Here is a 27,000-nt window from a genome sequence, read left to right as displayed (position 1 = left end):
GGGGCTCTCAGGGGGGGTCACTCCCTGACACCTGCCAGCCTGCCTTGCTCTGTAGGCCCTGCCTAAGGAATAGCCCCACGGCGGGGGGATGCTCCTCGTTGCCCACGCGTGGAGGGGTTCAGGGCTCTGCCGTGCCCGTATTTACCCCACTCGTGGCAGCGGGACATTGCCCGCCCCGCAGCCCGTCCGCCAGGCGGCGCCGCAGTGCCCCGCCCCGCCCTTCCGCCCCGCCCCGCGCCTTCACCGCGCTCTGTGCGCATGCGCGGCGCCGCTGTCAGCTGAGCCGGTTGTCACGTGACGGCGCGGCCGAGGGAGCGGGCCCGGCGGGGGCCGCGCGGCGCGGGGCGGCGGCGGCGAGGTGCGGGCCCGGGCGGGGGGCGGCGGCGGAACGGGGGGCTGGCGGCTCGTGGGGGTGCGGGAGGGGGGCTCTCAGCCGGCTGTCAGCGTGCGGGACTGCTCAGGGATGCGCGGGGGGTGCCGGCAGCCCGCGGGGTGCCCAGGGACGCGGGGAGGGGAGGGGGCTGGCAGTCTGCGTGGGTGCGCGGGGTCCCGGGGGTGTTGGTAACCCGCGTGGGTGCTCAGGGGTGCAGGAGTGAGCTGGCATCCCGCGTGGGTGCTCAGGGGAGCTTGGGCGCGCTGACAGCCCTTATACGTGGATGGGTGTGTGTGTGATGCTCAGAGCCTGAGTGGGTGCAGAGGGGTGCTGGCAGCTTGCGGGGGCCCACCCGTCCGTGGGGCGGCTCGCATCAAGCATGGGTGCTCAGGGGTGCAGAAGCGTGCTGGCAGCCCGCGTGGGTGCTCAGGGGAGCTTGGGGGTGCTGGTAGCCCGTATATGTGGCCGTGTGTGTGTGATGCTCAGAGCCTGAGTGGGTGCAGAGGGGTGCTGTCAGCTTGCAGGGGTGCCCGGGGGTCCCTCGGGGTCCTGGCAGCCAGCAGCAGTGTCTCAGGGTGCCCAGAGACATAGTAAGTGTATGGGCCAGCCTAGACCCTGTGTGGGTACCCAAGGGTGTGTGCTGGTGGTGCCCTGTGGGGGTGCTGGCAGCCTGCGGGGCTCCCCTCAGAGTGTCTGGGAGTGCTGTGCAGTGTGTGGGGGGGTGCACATCCCCCCCTCAGTGTGCACAAGGTGTGAGGTGCTGGCAAGGGTGCGGGGTGCTGCGAGGAGGGCAAGCTGGAGGGTGCAGGAAGCCCCGTGCTCTGTGGGGTGCAGCTGTGCTGCTGTGTGGGGGCACAGGGTGGAGGGGGAGTGGGGCAGCGCAGCGTGGCTGGGGCAGGAGCTGCGGGGACTTGGGGGGGGGGGGGGGGGGGGGTTTGTGCTGAGCAGCCTCCCTGTGGGGAGAAGCCAGGCTGGGGGGACCAGGCCATGCTGCGAAGCGCTGGAAATGTGAGTCTGGGGGTGTCTCTGGGGCTGCGGGAACACCAGGTAACAGGAACGGGAAGCTGATGCTGTGGGGGTGCAGCTGTCGTGTCTGGGAGGTGTCCTGCAGGCAGGGGAGTGGGGCAAGGCGGGAGGGGGATCTGGCAGTGTCAGCTGTCACTTGTGTCACACTGAGACCAGTTACAAGCAGCACTCTGGAAATAAAGGATTCAACACGCGTTAAGGGAAGCGGCAGTGAGTTTTGCTGTGCAGCTCACTTTTCCAAAAGATTTCATATTGTCCGTTCTGCACGCAGCCCCTGCTCAGCTGGCGAGAGCTGTCAGGGTCAGCAGCAAGTTGCATCTTGCTTTTGACTTCTGGCGTGGGGTTGTCACTCTAAGGGACAAATTGCTGTCACCCTGACCCCCCCCGACCAGCTTTCCTAGGCGCTTCACTCACAGTGATGAAATTGCTAGTGTGTGTAGGGGGAAAAAAAAATGCACATGAAAGTGGCCGAGGAGTTGGATTTAAAGTGGAAACCAAATGTGACTGTTCCTGTCTTTGCTCTTTGTAATGATGAGGAAATGATGTAGTGGGGTTTTGCTTCAGTTTGAAATATTCATTGTGTGGATGAGACAAGTTTTGCAGCAGCTTCTTGTTGATCACGGGGGAGCTGAGTGCTCGCTCCCTGCTGCTATGCAACCTTTAATCCAGCCACAAAGAAGGCAAGTCATGATGAACGCATTTCCTTGGCTCTTCAAAGCAAAAAGCAGCTGGGCCTGCTTGGGGAAAAAAAAAATAAAATCACGGGGAGCGATCAGGCAGACTGATGTAACCGTGCTGTTTTATCTGGGGGACGTCGCTGTTGGGTAGTTCAGATAACGTGCAGGCCATCTTTGGGGAGGGGTATCCATGCCTCACCCAACCCTGGCACCCTCTCTGCCTGCTGTCCTTGCCCACAACCAGCCCTTGATGCTTGGCAAAACCTCCCAAACCTCACCCTTGCCCCTCGGGCCTGTCACTGATGACAAAAAGCTTCTAACGCTTTTCTTCTGTAAACTAATGCTGCCGCTCTTCCCGGTCCCTGCCTCTCCAGATGGCCCTGCCTGCGGTGGAGCCGGTTCAGGGCATGATTACGTGGCCCGGCTGGGAGGGAGGAGGCTGGGCAGGAGTGATGCATGTGCTGCCTTCGGCTTCAGAGTGCCTGCCTGCCTGCCAGCTGGGCTCACTGCTGCTCTGGAGGCTGATGTTGCGCAGGATAGACTGGCCCTGCTTTCTGCTGCCGGTGTTGCCTGGTGCTTCAGGAAATAAAGTAGCGTTGTTGTGGCCTGAGTAACTGCTCCCGAGCTGCTGGGATCTGAAGCAAGCATCCAGAGTTGAGCAAAGTCCCTTTTGCTCCCTGCTTCCCCTCTGGTTGCAAGGCCGGACCCTCCCAGCAGTTACAGCTCTTGGCTTGTTTTTGAAGGCAGCAGCCAGGTTTGCAGAGAGCGGTGCTGGGAGGGGGGAGTGCCTGGGGGCTCTGGGGATGGAGCAGGACTCGAGCAGCCTGGGCTGAGCTTTCCCTGCACAGCCAAACATTTAGGTCTGTGCTGGGACCACATCCTGCGGGTGCTCGCGTGACCTGGCAGGCGCTCGAGGAGCCCTCTGGCAGGAAACAAGCCCGTCTGCAGTAGCGATATTTCTCTGCTGCTTCCGCTTGGCCCCATCCCAGCTCCCCACCAGCTCCAGGAAGGACTGGGACTGCTGGGGTGGGGGTGATGCCTGGGGCATGACACCCCAGAAGAGTCTTGGGGCAGGACTGAGTCACCAGGCTGTGTGGCAGGAGCCTGATGGATAATTTCCCTGCCTCTGGTTCTCCTTCCTGGGGGGCATTCGGGGTGCTGGGTGCGGCTGGGGGGCTGGAGGAAGCAAAGGCTTTTTTTGGGAAGGGAGCGGCAGGCTGTGCAGAAGCTCTTCAGGGCACGTGTGGGAATTAAACCAGCTGACTGCTTTCCAGCCGAAGGCAGGAGGCTTGTGTCCTTGGTGAGGGCTTGTGCCCCTGCTCCTGGCTTGCAGGACCCTGCCGGGGTTTTCGCTGGAGCAAGAACTCTGGGTTGTGCAGGTGCCTCATCCTGGGAAGCCCCTTAGTCCTGTAGGCACCTCCATGGCTGTGAAACCTTTGGGGCGGGTGGTTTGCAGTCAGCACGTGGACCATGCTCCTGCTGGATGGAGTGTAATCAATTTTTTTTTATTCTTTTTAGTAAAAAGTCTTTAAAAAGAAGTTAGGAAACTTTCTCTTCCCTGGCAAGAGCAAGCTGTTCCCTTGCAGCAAACTGTGTGTGGGTTAATAGTGCTAAATGCTCTTTCCTGGGCATCCTCGTGCCAGCCCTGCACACTGCCAGCATGTCCCTCCCTGCCCTGCTGCCTGTGGCTGTGGTGCCACACTCACCACCCTTGGAGCAGGGGTACACAGGTCCCTTGCCTGTCGCAAAGCAGGTCACATCCAGGCTCTGCCTGCAGGATCCTGAGCCCGTCCCGCCTGGGTGTGCCCAAAACGGGGGCACGAACCTGCAGGAAGAGCCAGTGGGAATGTGCCATGCACCCTTGACCTTAGGACATGCCAGCTCCGTGATTGCTTGGGCGGGAGCGTGTATAAAAGTCCTGGAGGAGACCTTGCTCTGGCAGTACCAGCAGGTCTCTGCGTGATGGCTGACCCCAAGGAGCCCGAGAAGGGGGCTGTCGAGCTGGGCACCCCTAATGCAGCTCCCTCCACAGGGACCATGTCCACCCGGCGCCTCCGCAGCGAGGACTACAACGACTACAGCTCCACGGACGTCACGCCGGAGGGGAGCCCGCCCGGCGGCATGAACGGTTTCGCCCACCCTGAGTCCTACCAGCGCTTTGGGGAGGCCAACGGCACAACGTGAGTGATGTTTCCTTCCCTGCCCGGCTGGCCCAGCACCTGGGGAGGGTGGAGGAGGTAACGGTGGCTCCCTGCTGCCTGCCAGCTTTGCTGGAGGATGGTGGAGCTGTGGTTTTACGGGGAATCCCTTCTGGGGGTGGCAAGGGCAGAGCTGTGGCCCTGCCTCCATGGGGTGATGACACCAAGAGAGCAGCTGCCTCAGTGTCACTCTCTGGTGAAGCTGGCCTTGCTGGCACTGGGCAGTGTTTGATGCTTTTTCCAATATTCACCTGCTCCAGCTAGGTGTGATGGGGAGCTGTGGCAAGCAAACAGCATGTCCAGCTTCAGAGGGTATGTGGGCATGTTGAGCCATGCCCTGAGGGCTTCTTTGTGCCTTATTCACCAACTTGGGCAGAGGATGCTGTGTCTGCCCGGTGGAGACCAAGACCTTCAACTCGGAGACTCTCTTGTTGTGCAGTTGCTCAGTGCTGAGCTGCGCTCGCGCTGGATTTTGCCTCAAACCTGGTTCTGTGAATGCCCACCCAAAATCTGTTTGCTGAGTCTGCCTCTAGTCCTTCCTCACTCCTACTGGGCTGAGCTGGGTTCAGGGGACGGGATCTGGACCTCTGTGTGCATTTCCCACAGCAGCTCAGAGCTGCTGGACCCTGAGCAACATGAGCCGAGGGCTGAGGCTGTGCGTGGTGGGTGTGTGGGCATCTGCTGATGCATCTTTTCTCTCTCAGGTGGTACCAGACCCTGATCCACCTCCTGAAGGGGAATATTGGCACAGGGCTGCTGGGGCTGCCTCTGGCTGTGAAGAACGCCGGCATCCTGGTAAGGCAGCTCTCAGCCCTGCTGTGTGGGAGCTGTGGGGCAGAGTCACCTCAGGGCGTTGGGCAGCTTGTGTGGATGCTGTTAGGGCTTGACTCCCTGCCGAGATGCCTCTTGGTGCTCAGCAGCTTGTGAGCTTTTGCACCCTGGGCTCTGTGGCTTGCTTCATTTGCTGCTGAGACTGTTCTTGTCGCTCCTGCCTTGTGCTGGCTGGTCTCGAGGAGTTCAGCGTGCGAGTCGGGGCTGTGGTTTGCTCTGCTGGGGTCGGGCAGGGTGCTGGGTCCCTGCTTCTGCACTCCCTGGCTTCTGCAGCATCAGCCCCTTTCTCCCAAAACACGCCGTGCTGTGCTCCGGTGGCATCTCCTCACCCTGCTCATGGCAGGTTCAGCATGGCCTCCACCTTAGTTTGTCCCAGTTGGTCTGTGCTGAGCATTCTGTGTGTCTCCTGAGGGTCCTGTGAGCACAGCACACACGTGACGAGCCCCATCAGTCAGTGGTTAAGGCTGGTGATGGGGGAGGGTGGCGTGCTTCCCTCTGTGGGGTTTCACGTGGGCTGGCCCAGCCTCGCAGCTCTGGGGTCAGTGGATGTGATGCAGCTTTGCTGCCTGAGGTCACACTTGGAGGTCAAAAACAGCAGCCTCCAGCCGCTGTCACACCTCCCCCCTGCTTCTGTCCCAAGCAGCTCCTCTGTGTCTGTATCGTGCCCCAGCAACTGTCATCTGTGTGAGAGGTGGGGGCACCTTGCTGCTCTGCTCTGGGTTTCGTCACTCAGCAATGCAGCGTTCCCATTGCTCAGATTGAAAAGATAAAAATAGTTAAAAAAGAAAACTCGATTTCCTTTGTCCAGACCATGATCTCTTTGTCACCTGTATAATAAGGGTATGCAAGATCGTTTGAAAAACAATCCTGGAAGCGCTTTGCTACGCCCAAACTGCCCCAACTTGCTTCTTTTGCATCATTCCTGCCAAGCGCGTGGCTCTCTGTGGGGTTTCTTGGTCCTGGGGCAGGGGGGCCGGTTCCCAGGAGCAGCACCTGAGCTCCGTTCAGCCTCCAGCGGTGTTTCGGCTCACCGAGCCGGTGGAGTTTTGTCTGGCAGTAAATCTCATCATGCAGCTCTGCCTTCGGCCATCAGAGTGCAGCCTTCCCCCTCTCTTCCCCTGCAGCTGGGTCCTGTGAGCCTGCTGGTGATGGGAGTCGTGGCTGTGCACTGCATGGGCATCCTGGTGAAATGTGCCCATCACTTCTGCTACAGGTAAGGAGCAACTCCCCTTCTTGGCACTGCTGCTCCTACGGCCCTTTCTTCCTTCCCAAGAAGCCTTGTGGTTTTTCTGAAGCCTCCCAGCAGCAAGTTGTCTGTGTTGAAGTCTCTGTCGGGAACTGCTTCTGGGCTTTTCACAGGAACTGTTTTCCCATTAATATCATCATTTGCCTTGGGAACCAGCAGACGGGGCTGGTGTGACGTCCCTTCTCTCCTTCTTCTCTGGACAGGTTCCAGAAGCAGTTTTTGGACTACGGGGGTGCTGTGGTGTACGGGCTGGAGTCAACTCCCAGTGCATGGCTGCGGACACATGCCATCTGGGGAAGGTACCTGTTCCCCTGCTCCAGGCAGGGGTCTTTAAGCCCAACGTGCTGCAGCTGGGACAGAAGAGCTGGCTGGTCTCTGAGCTGTGTTGGCAGATGAGTTCAAGTGACATAAAATGTTATTTGGCTCATCCACCCTGAGCGCTCAGTGTCCCCCGGGGTAACATTGAAGTCTTTGACTCAGTCCTTTCCCCAGCCAGATGTGGCTTATACTAAAGGAGTGGGTGAAATAAGTTTCCACAGCATAACAAAGGGGTAAATAACATGTACTGCAGTGCTGGCCCGTCTAGTTAGACACTGAGCATGTCTATTGGCTGCTCCCAGGGATGCTCCCAGCCCTGTGGATGTCCCATATCACACAGATCATTGCACATCAGATGCTGGGAACATCCACCTATTCCTGTGTCTGGGGAGTGTTGTCTCCAGCTGTGACAATTCAGTGGACTGGAGATGCTAAACCCAAGCAGGAGAGTTTCCTCCTGAGACTGGTCCTGACCCTATGGAGGGGATGGGAGGGGGACACTGGAGAGCCTGAGGTCTGCGAGGTTAGATGGAGGTATGGTCCTGTCTCCTGATCATCGAGGAGAAGGCAGCTGGGCGTGCTCTGACCTGCACACCTCAACCCCTGGGGAGAGCAGCATCGCTGCAGCATTGGAGTGCAGCCCCAAGCAACCCAAGTGGGCTCTTATTTCTGTGTGGCCTGGCTAACGAATGGTCTTTTTTCTATTCTAGGCGTGTAGTGGGACTTTTCCTGATCGTCACTCAGTTGGGTTTCTGCTGCGTGTACTTTGTCTTTCTGGCTGACAATCTGAAACAGGTTAGACTTGCTCCCTCCTTCGTGAGCAAGGGGAAGGCGAGAGAGGGTGTGGAGGTGCTTGGGTTGTTCTTAGCTCCTGTGTCACGGCCCTGTTCTCCACCAAAGGTCTGGTTTCTGTACCTGATGCTGCTCAGGAAGGTACTGCTCCTCTGCCCGGGTGTTTTGGAGGATTGGTTTTCCTGTTCAAAGAGGGCAGGTTTTTCTGAGAGTCCCAATGACTTTGCTCCATGTGCAGAGGTGCTGGAGCCGTCCGTGTCACCCAGGGGAAGTGGGGGCTGTTCCTGGTGAGGGAAGGCAGGAGGGAGGTGACAGCGGAGGGACTGTGCCTTTGATGCCCTGCCCACCGTGGTTAATGGGTTTATTGATGCTCTGTGTAGATGGTAACATGTGGGTACCAGGACCTGCTGTGAACCTCTCTTCTCTCTTTCTCAGACCTGTTTGCATTCCAGTTTCTTTCCTCATCCTGTGGCTCTGGAGCTTAATTACATCTTTAGGGAAAGAGTTTCCTTCTGCCAGGTGTCAGAAGGAAATAAACAGAAACCCTGAACTGCTTGGCTGGCTCCTGCTCTGTAAGAAACTGGGAATAACAAGTCCCTGTTCCCAGCCTCTGCCAGCTCAGTGCCTCGCAGGCGCCGCTCAGCATTGTTCCCCCGTGTGCTCCTGCTCTTGCAGCGTGGTCTGGTCGCTACAGCTGCGGCCGTGCCCTTCATCAGCTCTTCCCTGATGCCCCTCAGCCCCAGAGGTGGTTCCCAGGGGAGCAAGGGGGGGGGGGGGCTCTGCCAGTGGGTGCTGGAGGTGCTGACTCTGCCTCCGCTCTGGGAGAAGCAGCAACTGAGGGGATTCCCTTTGTGCTGCCCTGTGGGATGGCTGGGAGTAGGAAGTGGGTGAACATCTGTGATCTGACGCCAGCAGCCCTAAGAGCAGGAGCGAGCAGGGTGTGTGCATGGGGCCGGGCTGCTGCTGCCCCCCTGCTCCCCACAAACGGCTCCTTGCTGCTGTTTCAAGGTGGGCTTCTTTTTGCTGGGCCCCTTGCAGCAGAACCTGAAGGCTGGCTCAAGCCATAAGGCAAATTTGCAAAAATCTGCAAATCCAACCTATTTTAGGCCATAGCTGGGAAACTTCATGCTTGGCTTCAGTTTTGGATTTTTTTGGATGTGGGGAGGGGAGCACTGCTTGTTTCCTTTTGTGGTGGGGAATAGTGTGTTAGATGGAGATCAGTGGTGCAGGTGGTACCTTGGGCAAGGTGCTGCTGTGCTGGACAGAGCTTTGGTTTGGAAAATGGCTTTGGAGCAAGCCACAGAGAGGCAGGGCAGGCTGGGGCTCGAGCAGTGCTGCCCTGTGGGTGCATGGCTCTGCACTGCCCTCTTCCACGGAGGATGCTGATTTGTGCAGAAGCTCTTTAGCCTCTCCTCTGGGGCACAACTCGCTCCAGAGCAGGCTAAATTAGTTTGCAGGCAGTTCTTTGCTGCAGTGGCCAGACGGCACCTGGTACCCAAACCAGCTTGGTCGTGGTTGTGTTGGTTAATCCACAGTGTGCCCATGCTCTTGGGAGGGATGGCTCAGCCATCCATTTCCAGGGGCAGAACTGTCCCTAGAGGTGAGCATGTGGCCTGGAGTGCCTTTGGAATGAAAGACCCCAAAGAAAGGATGATTTCCTATGAAGAAAGCGAAGTTGGGGGCCAGCAGTAGCTTCCACATGTCCTCACCTGGGAACAGGGCACTGGGTGACTGAAGGCATATGTGATGTTGAGTGTAAAGTGGTGCTGACAGAGGAAGAGGACCTTTGAGGAAACAACACTTAATGCCTTTTTCCTCTCTTCTCAACTGGTGGGCAGCGCAAACCATCCTCTGCCCTTGGCGTGCTTGGCTGCCGGGTTCGCGTGCTCAGTGAGCCTGGGCTCGGGCAGGGTTTGCTGTCTCGGCTCAGATGCTGTAGCTAGTCCCACCTCTGCTCCTAGCAAGGTAACAGGGATTTGCTTTGAAACTACTTGAAAACCCATGTTGCTTTGATTTTAATTGACTACCTGTGTTGAAAGTGAGCTGATGGGGTAGTATTCTGACCCACCCGGGTTGGGCTGCCAAGATCTGTGGCTCTCAGACCTGTGTGACTCTCAGACCTCTACAGAGAGATCTGGACAGGCTGGAGCGATGGGCAAAGGCCAGCTGTAGGAGTTTCAATAAGGCCAAATGCCGGGTGCTGCACTTGGGCCACAACAACCCCCAGCAGCGCTACAGGCTTGGGGAGGAGTGGCTGGAGAGCTGCCAGTCAGAGAGGGACCTGGGGGGGTTGATTGACAGCCGGCTGAACAGGAGCCAGCAGTGTGCCCAGGTGGCCAAGAAGGCCAATGGCATCCTGGCTTGCATCAGAAATAGCGTGGCCAGCAGGGACAGGGAAGGGATCTTACCCCTGTACTCTGCACTGGTGAGGCTGCACCTCAATTACTGTGTTCAGTTTTGGGCCCCTCACTCCAGAAAGGCCATTGAATGACTCGAGTGTGTCCAGAGAGGGACAACGGAGCTGGTGCAGGGTCTGGAGCACAGGTCTGATGGGGAGCGGCTGAGGGAACTGGGGGGGTTTAGTCTGGAGAAGAGGAGGCTGAGGGGAGACCTCATCGCCCTCTACAGCTCCCTGAAAGGAGGGTGCAGAGAGGGGGGATGAGTTTCTTGAGCCAAGGAACAAGCGACATGACAAGAGGGAATGGCCTCAAGCTGCGCCAGGGCAGGGTCAGACTGGATATTAGGAAGCATTTCTTTCCAGAAGGGGTTGTTGGGCGTTGGAATGGGCTGCCCAGGGCAGGGAGGGAACCCCCATCCCTGGAGAGGTTGAAGAGTTGGGTTGACCCAGCGCTGAGGGATCTGGTAGAGTTGAGAATGGTCAGTGTTAGGTTAATAGTTGGACTGGATGATCTTCAATGTCTTTTCCAACCTCGATGATTCTGTGATTCTGTTCATCAAGCCTTCCTGTGCTTCCCCAGGTCATATCTGCAGCAAATGGGACCACCAATGACTGCAGCCCGAACAGGACAGTGGTCATGACCCCCACCATGGACTCCCGGCTATACATGCTTTCCATCCTGCCTTTTGTGGTGTTGCTCACGTTCATCCAGAACCTCAAGGTCCTGTCCATCTTCTCCATGCTGGCCAACGTGGCCATGCTTGTCAGCCTTGTTGTGATCTACCAGTACATCGTCCGGGTACGTGCATATGACTCCCCTCTGTCATTTCTGTGATGTCCCATGTTTTGGCATGTGGAGGGAGCTCAGCAGTGGGGTGTCTGCATGCCGTGGGGTGCTGCTCGCTCCCGTGGGCACAGCAGTTACCCTCTGCTCCACAGGGCTTCCCCTGCGGCGTGGGGCTGTGACAGGGAGCGATGGGAGCAGGGCAGGTCCTCCCCATCCTCCCCATCCACCCTGCATCTGAACTCTGCGTGGGCTTTTTTCCAGGACATTCCTGATCCCAGTGACCTGCCTCTAGCAGCAGCCTGGAAGACCTACCCTCTGTTTTTTGGCACCGCGATCTTCGCTTTCGAAGGCATTGGGGTGGTAAGTCTCGGCGTGTGGCAGCGGGGCTGCCTGCAAAGGAGGCTCAGCCCATGCTCGGGCTTGCTGCAGCACCTGCTCTGTGTTGCAGCTGTATTTGCAGATGAACTTCTCTGACAGTAGCCCAAATTCTGGATGATGCTGTTAGCTTTAGCCTCCAGGCTATCTCCTGGGTCAAACCCTGTTGCTTCCATCTGAGGCTGGAGGAGCACATGCTCCAAACCTCAGGAGGTTGGTTGCTGCTTTGAAGGTGGCTGTATCTGGCAGTAGATTGGGCTCTGCTGGGAATTGCACTGGCAGCTGCCTTTGGCTCTGCTGGCTAACCTGCGGTCGAGGAATCGTCCTGAGTCTTGTTACCAAGCTGGATCCTGAAGCTGCCTAAGTGGGAGGCCAAAAACCGTGACAAAAAAATGTGATCCGTTCCTTCCCACCCTGCTGCGGAGGCTCCGAGATCTCCCTTCGGCAGCCACGTGGCTCCAGCCTGCCGTGGGGCTGGATTTGCATGTGCCTCTCATACAAGACGCTGTAAATAGGCTGGCTGTGTCTGTGAAAAAAGCTGGGTGGGTGGGTGGAGAGCTTAATGGCTCCCTAAGATGTTGTGGGTTGCTTCTGGGAGCTCCCTTCAAAGGAGAAAAAAAATGTTTTCATCTCTTAATATATGGTGGCTGTATAAACACAGGGCTGGAGAGGGCCAAATCCATTACAGGAGGAGTGTTTACTGAATGCTGTGCCCAGGGCAGAGGGCTCTTGCTGTCAGTGAGGCACAAATGCTCTCTTCCTCGCATGGCTTGGAGATGGAGAAGCAAATAAAAGCTTTTCTGGTCCTGCCTCCTCGCCAGCTCTGCCACTCTGTCTCTTCTTGGAATCCCTACCACTCAAGGACAGCTATAAAAATGTTTGCTGAGGTCCTATATTTGAAAGCGAGTGTTAGTAGTATAGAGGTGAGGGACTTGCCTTTGTCCTTCCTTTTTTTTTTTATTGTCCTGCCCAGTTGAAATCTGTCCATTCAAACTTGATAGGAGAGGAGAAGGTGTCTTGGTCTATCCAGGGTCTGCTGGGGAAAATAAGACAATGTAACATGATGGGCCTGTCCCAGTGGGCATGGCTGTGCTGTTTTGGGGTGCAGAGTGTAATGCAACCAAGGTATGGGGCAGATTGCATCTCCCCAAAAGGCCAGGCACCAATGGGCACAGCTCCTGCCACGGGGAGGGAGCAGGTCCCTTCGTTAAGGCAAGGCCATGAGTGACCTTGCTGGAGACTTGCCATGCCAAGTGTGAAGGTCTCGAATGGGAGCACAGAAATCAGATCTCCAGGCTTTTTCAGCTGGGTTCTCTGGGCTCCACGTGTGACCATCCCATCCCCTGGCATGGGGGGCTATGCTTGGCCATGGGGCTGCCTCTCCTGCTTTCTGGGGCTGAGGGGTATAGAGGAACGGGGAAAACCTGCTGCTCTGTCATCCTCCTCTTCCTCCTCCTTTCACAGGTATTGCCTTTGGAAAACAAGATGAAGAACCCCCGGCAGTTCCCAGTCATCCTCTACGTGGGGATGACCATTGTCACCATCTTGTACATCAGCCTGAGCGTCCTGGGGTACCTGCGCTTCGGGGCAGACATTCAGGCCAGCATAACCCTCAACCTGCCCAACTGCTGGTGAGTCCCAGCGGTGAGGGAGGAGGGTCCTGGCCAAGGAGGCAGGAGATGGGGCAGTGGGGGATGTCGTTCCTTAGGAGAACTAATCTGGGTGAGCTTGGGGAAGGATCAAACATGCTGTAATCAAACTGTCCAAAGGAGCTTGTCAAGGGTTGTCTGATGCATGGGGTGGTGAGGCTCATTGCTGCGGTGTCTGAGCTGGTGGTCCTTGCCTGGGTAGATGCAGCTCCTGCCTTTTTCTTGGAGCCTTGTGGTCTCTTTTCGGGTGCTAAACAGCACTATGACTGGCAGCTGTTGAACACAACCCCTCCATATTGGAAGGTCATTGAACAGTGGAAAAACTGCTTCTCTTTCCCAAATGAAGCACATGGAAAACTGAACCCAAACCTGGGAGCTCCAAGAGGGGGTGAGATGTGATGTCTCCACACATGGGCTGCTTGTTTGCAGCCCCGGAGCTCCAACTCCCACTCCTGGGCTCCGTGTTTTGCCTGGATGCAGCTCAGCTCGAGGCGGCGCTTTGCCTGTGAGTGCTGGTGCTGTGAGCATACCCTTTCCTTCCCATGGGGGCCAAGCTCTGCAGCTCCCCAAACCTGTTTGTCCTCTTCTGGGATCCAGCAAGGCCTCTTGAGATGCTCCGGTCTCTGGCTGGAGCCCTGTGGAAATACACGTGGCCTGACGCTGTACCTGCTTACCCGGAGGGGTTATTTCTCCTCTTTCCAGGGCTGGTGGCTGTTGCAGCAGCTGACTGAGCTGTGTGCTGGTCTGTCCTGGGGGTGGTGGTTGCTCAGTGTCACAGCCCCATATTCATCCCAGAGCAGAATTGCAAGTAGTTTCTCTTGCCTTTCGGACAAGAAGTGTGGAACACGCAAATATAGAGAACAAATGTCTTTTCCAGCTTGCTCTGCTTGGGACTATTTGAGAAAGTCTTGAAAAAACTCATCTCTCTTGGTTCTTATGACACGCTGCTTTGGGGTGTCTGTGTGGCAGGACATGGTGCTGACAGGCGAGGAGGAGCTGGAGAGAAGCTCTTCTCTGCACTGCAGAGGTACCACTTGCACGGCAGCACCTGCGCCTTGGTGCGGAGCTGGGGCTGAGGGTTGGCTTTGATGCCATGAGGCTTCTTGGAAAGCTGTCCTGTGGCAACACAGTTTCTCTGGGTTTGCCTAGGAGCACTCTGAAGTTCAACAGTTTCTCTTCGATGTCTCTGCTGGCTTTAAAATCCTGCAAGAGACCAGAGTGAGAATTTGAGCTGGGGGTGCCTGTCCCCCTCCCCAGCCCATCCTCTCTGCTGGTAGCAGCTGCCCATCACTGCAGTGTGTCTTGCTGCCTCTTCACCCCTCTTGAAGTGAATGTGGGTAGGACTCAAATTTTGAGTCACTGGTCGGTTTCCACATGCTGACCTTGTTGAGCTGCATAGCTGGGGCTCTGGAGAAAGCAAAGATTTTTTTAAAAAAATAGAACCTGCTTTGCTTTAATTATTGCTATGTGGGTTTTTTTCAATTTGAGTGCATGGACTTTCATTCATGCTGGATCTGTGTAGTGACTGAGCTGCTGGATATTGGTGTCGGTGTGGTAGAAGGTCTCGCCCCTACGGAGAGCCCAGCTTTGTCCCCTGCAGGGGCTGGGAGCTCTGCTCTCAGCGAGGAGGGATGGGGCTGGTGGAAAAACGTGCCTGTATTGTAGGGAGCTCTGAACCCCACCGTCCCAAGCACAGGAGGTGTGAATCCTATCTGCTCAGCAAGCTGAAATGAGGTGAGGAGGCGATGAAATGCTGCTGCTTCTCCTGAAGGTGGAAGGCAGGTTAGATCCAGGTCTTGGGCTCTGCAGGGCACCAGATAACGCCACAGCCTGTAATGACATCTGCTGACCTGTAATGCTGCCCAGGGGCTTCTGCGGGAAATGTTTGCTCTAAAGGATGACCTTCCTTTAGAAGAGGGTAATGGGATTTCTGTGACTAGCTAGGCTACAGAAAGACCCTATTTCAAATACATGTTTCTAGGAGTATCCACATTTTATGTTAAAGTACTTTTCTGAAAATAACTGTAGGGTTTTTCAGATAGTGAGAAGAGCCCTTTGGAAGCAGCGCCCGGGGAAGCCTGGGCACGTGGCAGGGCTCCTGCGGGCTGCTTCTGGGGAAGGCATGCTGCGGTCCTTGTGACTCAGCAGGCAAAACACTTCAGTGTTTGTGCATGTTGCTTCCTGGCAGAACATTCGATGGAGGCTGTAAATATTGGACTTGGAAATGAGTTATCTAAAGTGAGGGCTGGGATATGTGGGCTAAAGCCTTGACCGCTGTATTCCCATGCATTAAACTGTAGGTGATGGGTGAGGACTTGCTCTTGAAATGAGTGTTTTGCCCATCCTACTTTGCCTGCGGGTTTTCTCCCCAGCAGTAAAAGACGTTGGGCTGCAGAAGCTGGTCATAAGGACTGTGGGTGAGAAGTCATGGGATTTGCCTGTGGTGTTGAAGACAAGGTGAGGATTGTGGCAGACATGCTGCATCCTTCCTTGGCTGTAGCTGTTGCGTGGAGGTCTCTAGAACAGATTGGATGAACGTGTCAGGAATCGTTGAGTTACAGGATGACTAAGGACTTTTCCAGCCTCATTTCTCTTTAACCGCAGCTTCCTCAAATGAGGAGTGTGTCGGTTCCCAGTGCCCCATCTAACCAGGCCTCCAAAATACCGCACTGCTATGCAGAAATCCCTCCTCAGAAGGGTTGCTTCACCCCACCATCTGAAGAGTGAAGAAATGCTGTAGCGAGGGGGAAGATGTTTGGTTGCGTATGGCCAGTTGGAGGGAGGTCATGACAGAGCTTACGGCCAAAGGAAGGTATGCCATTTCTTGCAGGTTGTTGGGATGGGCTGGTGTAGCTCGCTGGGTTAAGCAGGTGGTTGCTGTGATTGGCAGAGCAGTGGCTCTCCAGGGCCCTGTGTGGACCCGTGTTTTCTGGTGGTCAGGGTTAGCGCTTGAGCTCTTCCTCTTGTTGATATTTAAAATGCCCTTTGAGCTTGTTGTCCTGGTTCCTGACCTGTACAGGATTGGTACCCAACCTTCTTCTGTACCTTTTTTAATAACATCTCTTAATCGTGGATTGCCCTCGAGCACTTTATGGCTTTACAGCATCACTTAACTGAAAACACAACGATAAGATATGCAGGCCATGGGGTAGGTGGCTCAAGGCTACCGTGCACTCAAGTCATGTGTGGCTGAGTGGGCGCACTCTGGACTCTGTGATAGCTTTGTCTTTAGCTTGCCTGTGGAATCACAGGTTAACTTAGGTTGGGGAGGGCATCAGGAGATCATCGGGTCCACCCACCTGCTCAAAGCAGGGCCAACTTACATTCTGAATATCAGTAAGGAGGGAGGTTCCCCACCTCTCCAGGCCCTTGTTCTGGTGCTTAGCTTGCCTATTGGGATGCAGCTCTGTCCCGTTGCCCCTGGTTCTTCTACTGTGCAACTCGGAGAAGACGCTGTCTGTCTTCTCTGTGCCCTCCTATTAGGTAGCTGAAGACAGTAGTAACATCCCCCTTAACCTTCTCTTCGTGCTGAACAAGCCCAGGTCTCGCAGCCTCTTCCTGTACGTCATGTGCTCCAGCCCCAACTATTTTAGTAGCCTCCACTCAACTTGCTCTGGTAGGTCAATGTCTGTCCTGTCCTGGGAGTCTCAAGACTTGACACAATACTGAAGATGCAGCTTCCCAAGCCCCAGACAAGAGAATAATCCCTACCCTTAACCTGCTGGCTATGCTTTTGCTAACACAGCCTGGTATGTGATTGACCTTAATCACTGCAAGGTCCTGCTGCTGCCTCATGTTCAGTTTGCCAAGACCTCCAGGTTCTATTCTCCTAGCCAGATGGGAAGCTGGGCCTCAGCCCTTCCCATGTGTGGGATTTTGTGTTTGCATTTGAACTTTGCCCGTGCCACCATGTTGTTTAGGTTCTGCTTCAAGGTGTGTCAGCCATCCCCTCCAATTTGGTCTTGGGAACTTGCTGAGAGCATGCTCTGGGTTGCTGAGAGCTCATCCAGGTCCCTGATGAGGATATTCCCATGATTGCCCGTTGGCAAATTCCCACTGGCTGTTCACTCTGTCCAATATGTGCCTGGAAATGGATGCTAGGAGGACATAGCCCATACTTTTCTGGGGATCGAGGTGAGGCTGATTAGCCTGTAGCTTCCCTCATCCCTTCATTCCCTCTTGATGGTGGATATGATTCTTCTTCCCAGGCAGTGGGACCCTGATCACCCTGCTCTTTTAAAGATGATAAAGTGGCTTCAGGCTGATGTCGCTCACAACCTTGAATACATCTGATCTGGTCCCACGGACTTGCATAATGCCCCATTCACTTAGGTGATCCCTAACGCCATCCCCCGCGATTGTGGGAAGTGTTTGACTCCACCAGACTTTGCCACCAGTGTTCAAAGTTGTCTTGCATGTGAGTACTTGCACTTCTCTGGTTTGAGACTGTTGTTGTAGGAGCTGGATGCTGAGAGCCAGCACAGAGGGACACTGGCTTGGGCCCAAAGAAGGTAAAAGTGTATAAGAAGGCAGGAGGAGCCAAATACCTTCTTCAGCTTGGATCCACTTCATATTTACCCATGTGGTATGGCCAGGACCCATGTATCCTACTTGGTCAGCACATCTTGAGTTGGGGAACGGGTGGGATCATATGTGATGTCACTCCTCTTTTGGAGAGGACAGAGATGAGGCTTGAAGGTGGCTTTCTGGCCATCTGTGACAGGCGCTCTCCTGCAGCCACGCTTGCCCCCCCACTGCATCGCTGTAGGATCTGGGATGTGGGAGATCTGTCTCGGGGTGAGCCTAAGGTGCTGTTTGCAGCATGTCTGCACTCTGCCTTCCTTCTGCTCAGCCCAAACTGCTCTTTTAACTGTCTTGCCCCCAAACATGTATTATGCAACATTCCAAAAATAGCTGCTCTTTTTTGTTTTATGGAGGAGGTTGAGTTGCAGGTGGCAGTGATGACGTTTGCATCGCATTTGCTTTGTAAGCCCAGACTTATCCCTGCAGTGCTGTCCTTTTCTCCCTCCTCAGAAGCCAAACAGTAATAGAAATCTGTGAACTATTCATGGCTGCAGCTGATAAGCCTCTTCGAAGATACTCTTCGTCTCCTGTTTTAAGATGGAGAATAAAATCTAGATGGTTACAAATAGGAGAAAAGGAGGGTTTTTTTCTTCCTTCAGCTCAGAGGCTGGATTTTGTTAGTGAAGGTCAAGGTGAGGAACCTCTGGGGATGGGTGATGGATGCAACTTCATTCTGGGTCACTGGCCAAAAGTCAGGATTGCAGGTGCTTGGCAGTACCGGTGCTGGTGGGTATTTGGGTGTTGTCTGTGGGGGGCAGTCATGAAGGCCACCCGGTGTCACTGCGGACCTTGCAGAGTCCAGCCTGGTCAAGTGGAGAGGGTGGTACAGAGCCTGTATCTACACAGGGAGCAAGGTACCTGGGGGACTTTGTGCAGCCAAGGGCAGTGTGGCACACCTGAGCATCTAGAAATGTGGGTAGGTGCCTTAACTTGTTGAGGAACAAGTTGGGCTCCCAGTCCCTTGGCCAAGGACACCTCAACTTTCCCTGTGCCTTTGAATGAGTTAGGAACAGGACAGTGGTTTGTCGGTTTTTGGGGGTTTTTTTGGTTGTTTTTTCAAATAGCTCTCAATATCTGTTCCCATGAGTTTTGCCAAGGGGAGACAGCACTTGAGAGGCTGCTGGCCCAACTCCTGACCTGATGATTCCTTATGCAAAGCCAAGACTAAAGGCTCTGATTAGGTGTGGGGGAATGTGTTGCCACAGCATGGAGGTTGCGCTGTCTCCTTGCTATCTCTTGCCCAAGAAGGGCCTCTGTGGATTGAATGCATCACCACTAATTTTCCAGGAAAGTGTTCAGGACACAGAAGTCCTTCTTGGCAGAGCATTCCGCTTCTACTTTCTGCCGTTGATGCGCGGGGGCTGGAGCAAGAGTATGTCTCACTGGGTCTCCTCCTTCTTGTTTGCAGGCTGTACCAAGCTGTCAAGCTGCTCTTCTCCTTTGGGATTTTCTTCACGTACGCCGTGCAGTTCTATGTGCCTGCCGAGATCATCATCCCTCCCCTCATCGCCCGAGTGTCGGAGCGCTGGGGCTGGCTGGTCAACCTGCTCCTCAGGGTGGTCCTGGTCAGCGTGACCTGTGAGTAGAAAGCAGCTTGTTTGAGTTCCTCTCTGAGGATGTGGCACCTCTTTCCTCCTGTGGGCTGGTGGTGCTGAGAGCCTTCGCCCCTTGCCTTGCTGCCTCCTGCTGCTAAAGCCTCACAGCAGGGAGTCCCCTGGACCTTGCTGATGCAAGCCAGTAGGCCATGGTGGCCTCCAAGGAGCAGCAGCAGTGGTCCTCTGCCCCCTCTGTATGAGACCAGTCTTCTGAGTGGAGGAGTAGTAAACTTCCCAGATCATTTGGAGATCACAGATCCCCGTGGAGCCTTGGGCCTGGAGTCCCCCTGATGGCACTTTTTGGGGCCATTGAGTCCCATCAAGCTTTGTACAAAACACTCCCAGCACCTGGTCTGGAGCCAGGGCAGCCCAGACTGGAGGCTGTTCTGTGTAGGCAGTGTGCAGCCAGGCTCCTCATGCCTGCGTGACGGGGGCACGGCTGCAGAAGGGCCGCAGGCCACGAGGGAACGGGTGTCCTTGTACACACACATTCATCGCAGCGTGTAGCACAGCAGACAATGGTACACGACCCATAACCAAAGCCCCAGTGTGCCCGTGGCAGTCTGCTGGGGTGCGGAGCGTGCTGCAGGGCAGGTCTGGCTGGATCAGCCTCAAAGTGGTTTTTTTTTTGGGCACCTCAATGCGACAGAGATATCGAGGTGCTGGAATGAGTGCAGAGGAGGGCAAGGAAGGGCCTGGAGAACAAATCCTGTGAGGAGCGATTGAGGGAGCTGGGACTGTTTAGTTTGAGGAGGAGAAGGCTGAGGGGAGACCTCATCACTCTCTACAACTACCTGAAAGGACATTGTAGAGGTTGGTGCTGGTCTCTTCTCACAGGTTATTAGTGACAGAACAAGAGGGGACGGCGTCACCATCCCTGGATGTGTTTAAGGGTCGTTTAGATGAGATGTTGGGGGATGTGGTGTAGGGGAGAACTTTGTAGAGTAGGGCTGAGGGTTGGACTCGTAATCCCAAGGGTCTTTTCCAACTTGAATGATTCTGTGATTTCCCTTGATGGTGTTTGGTGCCTGCGGTGAGGCTGTGGTGGAGCGGGCTGCTGGGCTTGAGCCTGGTGGACCTTGGGAAAGGTGTGGAGCAAAGCAGGTGCAGGAGTATCTGATTTTGGCTGGCTTTGATTCCCAAAGGCTAAATCCTTGCTGTTGTCAGCACAGCTGAGACGCTTGACTGAGCTCCCCGGCGTCACCTGCTGAAAAAGAGCTTTTCTCCTTGGCTTGACGCTGCTGATGCACCAGAGTTGAGCATCAGGGACCTGGCCCTGCATCTCAGCTGGCTTTGGTTTGGGTTTGAGAGGAGCGTGGTGCTAACTTGAGGAGGGTGAAGCTGGCTGAGAGCGGGGTGCTGCTGGTTTCTGGGCTCTTGTTAACGATGAGCCAGAAGTGCTGCATTAACAGAGGTGGGCAAAGCCAAAAAAAACCCCACCACTCTGTGCTGAGTTCCTGAAGCAGTGCTCTGCCTCGATGCCTGTAGCTGGAGGGACAGTGTAGGGATGAAATCCTGCTGTGCTGGACCATGTGCTCTGGCCACCCTGGTGCTGTGGTTGGACTCAGAGCCTGCCTGTGGGATGGGAGCCTCTCCCGGAGGGTGTTGGGGTTTGCCTGGCCAGGGAAGCGAAGGCTTGGAGTGATGGGATGGCTTTAGGCACTGGCAGTGGTTGTGCCCTCCCGTTTGGGGGTAGGGAGGCAGTGGAGGTGTTGGTGGAAGGATGCTGGTTCCTTTGTACCTCCCCTTACCCTTCCATGTAAGAGATGGCTGCGGCTGTTGGTGAGGATAAAAGCAATTAGGGGGGTTGCATGAATATTCATCGGATGATTGCGTGGCCGCGGAACAAGCCCGCATCATGGCTTTGGCTCCCAAAGAGAGGATGCAATTTGGTGTATGGGTGTCTTTTAAGCTTAGACTTCAAAACCAGCACACTTAAAAACCCTTTGAATTAATACCTGTGGAAAGCACGACCGTTGCCCCTGGAGGCTGAGGACTGCAGCTGGTGCTTCAGTTCTGCTTGTTTTAGAGGAGGGTTAATAATTTTGTTTACTTTGAGTCCAAAGAGTGGTGTGGGGTGGGCTGAGGATGCTGTTGGTGGTCGGCTGCTCTGCTCTCCCCACAGGCTGCCGGAGCAGGGATGCTGCTTGCAGCAGAGACCTGGCAGAGTGCTCCTTTGCCTCTGTGCAGGGCTGAGCACTGGGATAAACTTCCTCCAGGTCAGCTCAGCAGGAATCTTTTCTGCTGTTTCCCATGGTGGAGGGATGGTTTGTCTCTAGGCTTATTCAGACGACAGCAGGGCTGGAGTAGTGGTGATGTGCAGGAGAATCTCCTTTTTGTGTCTTTGCCTGCTGTCAGCCTCCCAAGCCTTCCATCTCCTGCGGTGCCGTGGGTGATGTTTGGCTCAGGGAGGCTCCAACAGCCTCTTGCCTGTAGCTGATTGCCAGGGAGTGAACAAATCCCCTTGGTAAGGAGCCCTGAGGTGACCCTTCACCACAGCTGTAGCTGCCACGGTTCTAGGTGTCTCCTATTTCTAAGCAGAACTTTCAAAGCAATAAACCAATTTATTTCTCTTGATGCTGAAGTCTGCTTTGCTTGCAGAGGATGCTCTTCTGTTGTGCAAAGCTTGGGTTGCCTTTTCCTCTGGCTTTGTTTGACCAAAAAGCAGCAGCGATGCTCTTGAATGCTGAGGTTGCCGTGGATGGGGAGCTTGCTCGGTGCATGAGCATCCCGAGGGCCACTGCTCCTGGTTGCAAAACGGAATCTGGACGATCCTTTACTTGAGATCTGCTCCCCAAACACCAACACTGCGGTGCCCCGAGCGGAGCCCAGAGGTGGTGGCTGTGGCTGGCTGGAAGGAGAAGGCACCATCCCTCCATCCTCCCCTGGCTCCGAGCAGGAGGAGCAGGAATATGCCGGAGTTTGCACCGCTAAGTTCGAGCTGTCAGAAGTCTCCCAGGGGGATTTTCCTTGGCTGCAGTTTTTGCCGAACAAATGTTCTCCCCGGGGCTGTGCCGTAGGTGCTCTGCTGCTGGAGCAGCTCTAAACACATGCAAACCACAAGGATTTATTCGGGGTGGGGGGAGAGATGGATTTTTTCCTCCCATCTCCTGCTTTTATGGGGTTTCTGAGGCTTTACAGCTCCCCAGGTGTGGGGAGCAGGAGTGCTGGCTCTCACGAGGGGGGCTGGCGTTGCCGGCAGCCATTCTTCTGCCAGCGGTGTCTGTTTGCCGGGGCACCCTTCCCGCTCAGCCCCGGAGCTTGCTACGGTGGTGCCCAGGGCGACAAAAAGAGTTTCGTCTGTGAGCTGCGCTTTGTTAACTCAGTGTAACGGCTTAATGGCTTGTTGGGGAGGAGTTGCTGGAAAAATACGCAGCCACGTCTTCAAAGCTTTTGTGTCAGGGAAAAGGGCAGAGGTGTGATTCAAGCAGATGGCATCCCTGCGGTGGGCTTTTGCTCGCTTTGACTCGGGGGAAGAGGGTCTCCACTGCCTGGGAGCCGGCAGCACTAACGCCCTGTCTGCTCCTTCTCCAGGTGTTCTGGCCATCCTCATCCCGCGCCTGGACATCGTCATTTCGCTGGTGGGCTCCGTCAGCAGCAGCGCCCTGGCTCTCATCTTCCCCCCACTGCTGGAGATTGCCACCTACTATACAGAAGGCATCCACCCCATTGTCGTGGCCAAGGACATCGCCATCAGCCTCTTCGGCTTCGTGGGCTTCGTGGTGGGGACGTACGAGGCGCTGGTGGAGCTGATAGCGCCCGCCGCTGCCGTTGTGAACAGCACCAGTGTCATGGTGCAGTGACGGGCCCCCTCCTGCCCTGCCGGCCCCTCCGGATGCCATGCTGGGGGCACACAGGCACTGGGTGCTGCTGGTCCCCTGGGAATGGCCTCCCCTCTCCTCTTGGGAATCACGGTGGCTTTGGCCTGCGAGAGGACGGGGCCACCCCCCACTGTGGCCGCCCCTCTGCCGCGGGTCCCGTGCTGGGCTCTGGGCTGGGGCAGTGGCTTCCCTGGGGGCTTTTCGGTGGTGATACAGCAAAACAGCCCTCTGGGCACCTGTAAATAGTCACTTTGAGAGGTGAGGAATCCCAGGGATGTAGATTTTGATTTTATTTTATTTTTTTAAATCCCAACCTTTCTGTATATCCCCCGTTCCTTCAGTCAGGGCGGGGAACAGGGACTGCTCTTTTTTGTGCCAGTTTTTTTTTCCCCCTCAGCACTTTATTTTTACAGCAACAGAGAAACCTCAGCTCAGGTTGGAAAGCGTGGAGCTGCTTCCCCACCCCAGCCTTGTGGGGAGGGTGGGCAGAGCCACCGAGGTGTGGAGCATCCTGGGACCCCCCAGCTCTCCCGTGGTGGGATCCCCAGACATGGGCATTGGCTCCTGCCCTGCTCCGGCGCTGTTTCCAGCCGCCTCGGGGCTGAGCAGGGCCTGGAGCTGGGCACTGGGCACGGCACCTCCCTAGCCTGGGAGGGTTTGCTGAACCCTGGTCCACGCTTTCAGTAGTGATACTTCTTTTTTCCCCATCTAACGCACATACCTAACGCGTGGCGTTAGAGAACCGAGGCGTGCGGAGAACGAATTGGCTCTGCCATAACGAGGGTCCGAGCCAGTCACCTTGGGCTGTGAGCCCCCTCCCTGCACGGGACATGGTGTCCCCGGGGCTCACCGTGTGCTGCCCACACGCCGCAAAAACACATCACCTTGTTTACAGTGCCCGAGCTGGCCCTGGCACGCTCCGGCTGCGTTTGCAGGCTGACACTGAATGTCAAATCACACACAAAAAACCCATACTATTTTTTTTTTTTCTCTTTCTCTCCTGGTCTCACTCCCTCTGTGTTCTCTGCCTCTGTCCCAGCTCCTGTCCTCTGGTAGGATGCGGCTCTGGTGCTTCTCCCTGTGCTCCTGTTGCTTCTTGCGTTGTGGCTGGTGCATGCCTGGGGGGAACGGTCCCCGGTACGCTGCTGCTTTCCTTCCTCTTAGTGAGCCCAGCTTCCTCCCTAAAGAGTTTCCTTGCCTTTCTGCTGGATTTCTTTTTTTTTTTTAGGACAAGAGAGCAAATGCATCCTCCACGGGATGTCTTTTACTAGAGGTGCAAAAAGGTTTTGGCTGAGCCGCCCCTCTGCAACCCCGTGTCGGCCAAACTCCTCCCTGCTAACGCAGCATCTCCCAGATGCTGGTGGCTTCCTTTGGAGAGCCTTTATCCCTGCATCCTGCTGCAGCCGTGTCTCCCTGCGGGTGGGCAAAGGCTGCTGGCGGTGTGGAAAAGGAGTGTGAATATAGCCCTGGCAGGCTGCGTTCCCGTCTTTGATGGAGGATGAGTGAGGCTTGGGGTTATTTTTGGTGTTTGACCCGCTTCTGGGAGGAGAAGGCTGTGCAGAGCAGTGTCCCTGCAGCCTGCCTCCTCCATGTGTGGTATGTTAGTGTCTTGCACTGTGTCCCCTTTGCTGGCTCTGCTTTGGGTGCCCTGTGCCGGTACACGGACCCGTGACCAGGTGCAGGGTAGGTCTGTGCCACATCGCTGCTCCTTTCCAGCCCCTCATCTGCTTGCTGCATCTCTTGGTGCTCGCTTCGTCTCCTCCAGGTCTGTGCTGGTAAAGCTTTTGGCCTGCTCCAGCATCTCTTGGACCTGACCAGAGCAAAGCTTTAAGTCAAATCCTCTATCTGGAGGACACCACGGGGATAGAGGGCAAACACCCGGGTCTGGGAGGTGGGGGGGGCTCCAGGGCATGCCGTGGACAGGAGAAGTGCAATATTCACATCCATCGCTGTGTACTGACCCTGGCGTGGCCCTTGGGGGCTGGGTTTGAGTGCAGAAATGTCACCCTTGGCAGAGCAGGGCGTGCTGTGAGGAGCAGGGGACGTCTGATGCTCGCCCCCAGCTCTGTTGGTACCCCACGAGAAGGCTGGCCACGTTTTGGGGGACACCTGTGTGCCAGGGCATGTCCCCAGCCTGGCACTGGGCATCAGTGGGTTTGCTAGAAGGGCCCCATGCATCCAAACTCACTTTGCAATCAGTGGTGAAGACCTCATTTCCAAGGAGACTGGGATATCACAGCATTAAATGTTTTTTGCAGTTCTTCACTTCTGTCAGGGAGAGCAGGGGGTGTTTGGAGATGGGGCCACAGGTGCTGGTGGGGCACGCGGTGTGAGGGGCTCTGCCGAGCCAGGAGGACCTGACACAGGACCCGATGGACACGAAAACTTGACACTTGTGTATTGTAGGCTGCTCTGTAACCAAGGAAACTGTAAATATAGAAATGATTAATGTACATGTCTCGTGCCTATGGATATTGTCAGCGTACAGCGTGTGTAGCTGCCCAGTGCAAGAGCTGGTGCTGCACCTGAATCATGTATCTTACTTTAATCAATAAATATGATCTATTTTTTACGTGAAAAGGTTCTGGGGTGTGAGATGAGGGTTTCTCTTCCACGAGGCAGGTGTAAAACTACCTGGCAGGGCCTGGCCCAGGCAGGTCTGGGGGTCTCCAAGGGGGACTGTGCTGTGCCAGGCTGGATGGAACAGTGGTGTGGCTGTGTGGACATGCTACAACCTCTGGGACTCATTTCCCTTTTTGTTTCCTCTTCTTTTTTTCTCTTTTTGCAAATACAAGGGCTAGGGGAGGTGGGGATGTCTGTGGGAAAGCAGGAGACCTGGAGCCCAGCAGGCAGCTGGGGTCAGACCCTGTGCTTTTCTCACCCCTGCAGCAGCATACAAGACTTCCCCTTCTGCTTCAAATAAAAGTATTTCAGCTTTGCTGCTCTGGAAATCACAATTTTTACTTCTGACTGCATTTGTGCAAGTAGGTTGTGGGCAGAGCCTTTTATAGGGCTTGCTGGGCTTGGCTCTTCTCTCTGCCCCAGCAAAGCTACTCCTTGGCTTCTTTGGCTGTGTCCTGGGATGCAGCAGCCTGGTTTATGTCAAAAGTGGGGCTGGAAAAAGCCTGGCATGTGCCGATGGCAGCAGCATGGTGGAAGCCGAGCTGCTGCTGATCTGCTTGAGAGATCAAAGGAGCAAAAGCCAGCCCACGCTTGGAGCCGGCCGGGCACCACGCCAGCATTGCTGCAGCTCTGCTTATCCTCACGCTGCTGAATAATTCATGCCATTGCCGTGTGTCATTAGCAGGGCTCTTTGGGCAGTCAGTGCTATAAAAAAGTTAATCTCTTGAAGCTGTGGCAGAAAAGTCTCCTTAAAGCATGGTGGAGAGTGTGGTCTGCAGAGGGGGATCGGAGGCCACCTGAACCCCAGGGCAAGAGGAGCGGCTGAGCACAGGCAGCTCCTGGTGGTTGGGGTATTTCTGGCTGTGGAGGGTCACCACGGCCGCATCCATGACCATCCTTTCTTCCAAGGGTTGAGCGCTGCAGGGCTGCAGCCATTCCACGAAAGGGCTTTGCTGAGGCTGCCCCTTCCCAGGTGTCACTTAGCAAAGCATCGCCTCTTTGCCCTCCTCTGTGCCGCGCCTGACAGCTGAGGCAACCCTGGGGAGTTAAAAGTCAAAAAGTCTAAAGGAAAATACCGTTGCTGTTATTTGTGCTGCTTCTGATGCTGGGGAGAATAGTTTGGGTTCACCTTATGGGAAGAAGCAGTGCATGCTGCTGAGAAATTGGTACTCTTGGAACAAGGGTGGGAAGGTGGCAGAGGTGACAGCCTAGCCACCCCTTGGAAACCTGCCCAGACCCTGAGCCAGCAGCACTGGTGGGTCTCTGCAGGGATACCACTCGTGCCAGGGCTCATGCCATCCCACTCTGCTGGAGGTGCTGGAGAGCTAAGGCACAAATGGGTTTATGAGCAGAAAATGGGGGTAAAGCAGGTGAACCCCATCTTTTCCTATGGCCATAGAAAATGCTGCTTCCCCAGCAAGCCTGGGGCTGGCAACCTACCCTTCACAACACCCCATCAGCACACAGCGGGTGAGACTGCTGTGGGGACTCATCTGCATTTAGAGTTTTATTAAAAATAGCCACAGGGAATTGCAAAACTCACAAGCCCATCCCAGCAGAGGAAAGCTCAGCTGGGGACCTGCACAGGTGCAGCCAAGTGCTCCCTCCCCTGGCTTTAATTTGGGATTAACTCCAGGTGTGGTGGGGTAACAGGGAGGGTGGGAGGTCAGGTCATGTCATGTCAGGTGATGCTTGTCCTGCAGCTCGG

The 27,000-nt window shown here is 55.6% G+C and overlaps 1 protein-coding gene across 2 annotated transcripts; it reads left to right on the top strand.

Moving 5' to 3' along the window:
- The first annotated feature begins 234 nt into the window (after positions 1-234).
- On the top strand, positions 235-25,254 carry LOC141949708 (proton-coupled amino acid transporter 1-like). Of its 2 annotated transcripts, XM_074883600.1 has the most exons (11): positions 235-358; positions 4,109-4,256; positions 4,979-5,069; positions 6,230-6,318; positions 6,555-6,650; positions 7,380-7,464; positions 10,440-10,658; positions 10,908-11,006; positions 12,486-12,652; positions 18,663-18,832; positions 22,384-25,254. In XM_074883600.1, exons 2-11 carry the CDS (start codon positions 4,114-4,116, stop codon positions 22,650-22,652), a joined length of 1,428 nt encoding a protein of 475 aa, XP_074739701.1. In that variant the 5' UTR covers positions 235-358; positions 4,109-4,113; the 3' UTR covers positions 22,653-25,254. The 2 variants fall into 2 exon arrangements, with proteins under 2 accessions (XP_074739701.1, XP_074739700.1); XM_074883599.1 differs by lacking the exon at positions 235-358 and having other exon boundaries at positions 4,098-4,256.
- The last annotated feature ends 1,746 nt before the right edge of the window (positions 25,255-27,000 follow it).

The sequence above is a fragment of the Strix uralensis genome, chromosome 14 (genome assembly GCF_047716275.1).
Source record: "Strix uralensis isolate ZFMK-TIS-50842 chromosome 14, bStrUra1, whole genome shotgun sequence".
In the NCBI taxonomy this organism is placed as follows: domain Eukaryota; kingdom Metazoa; phylum Chordata; class Aves; order Strigiformes; family Strigidae; genus Strix; species Strix uralensis.
This window is presented reverse-complemented; position numbering and strand designations above follow the sequence as displayed.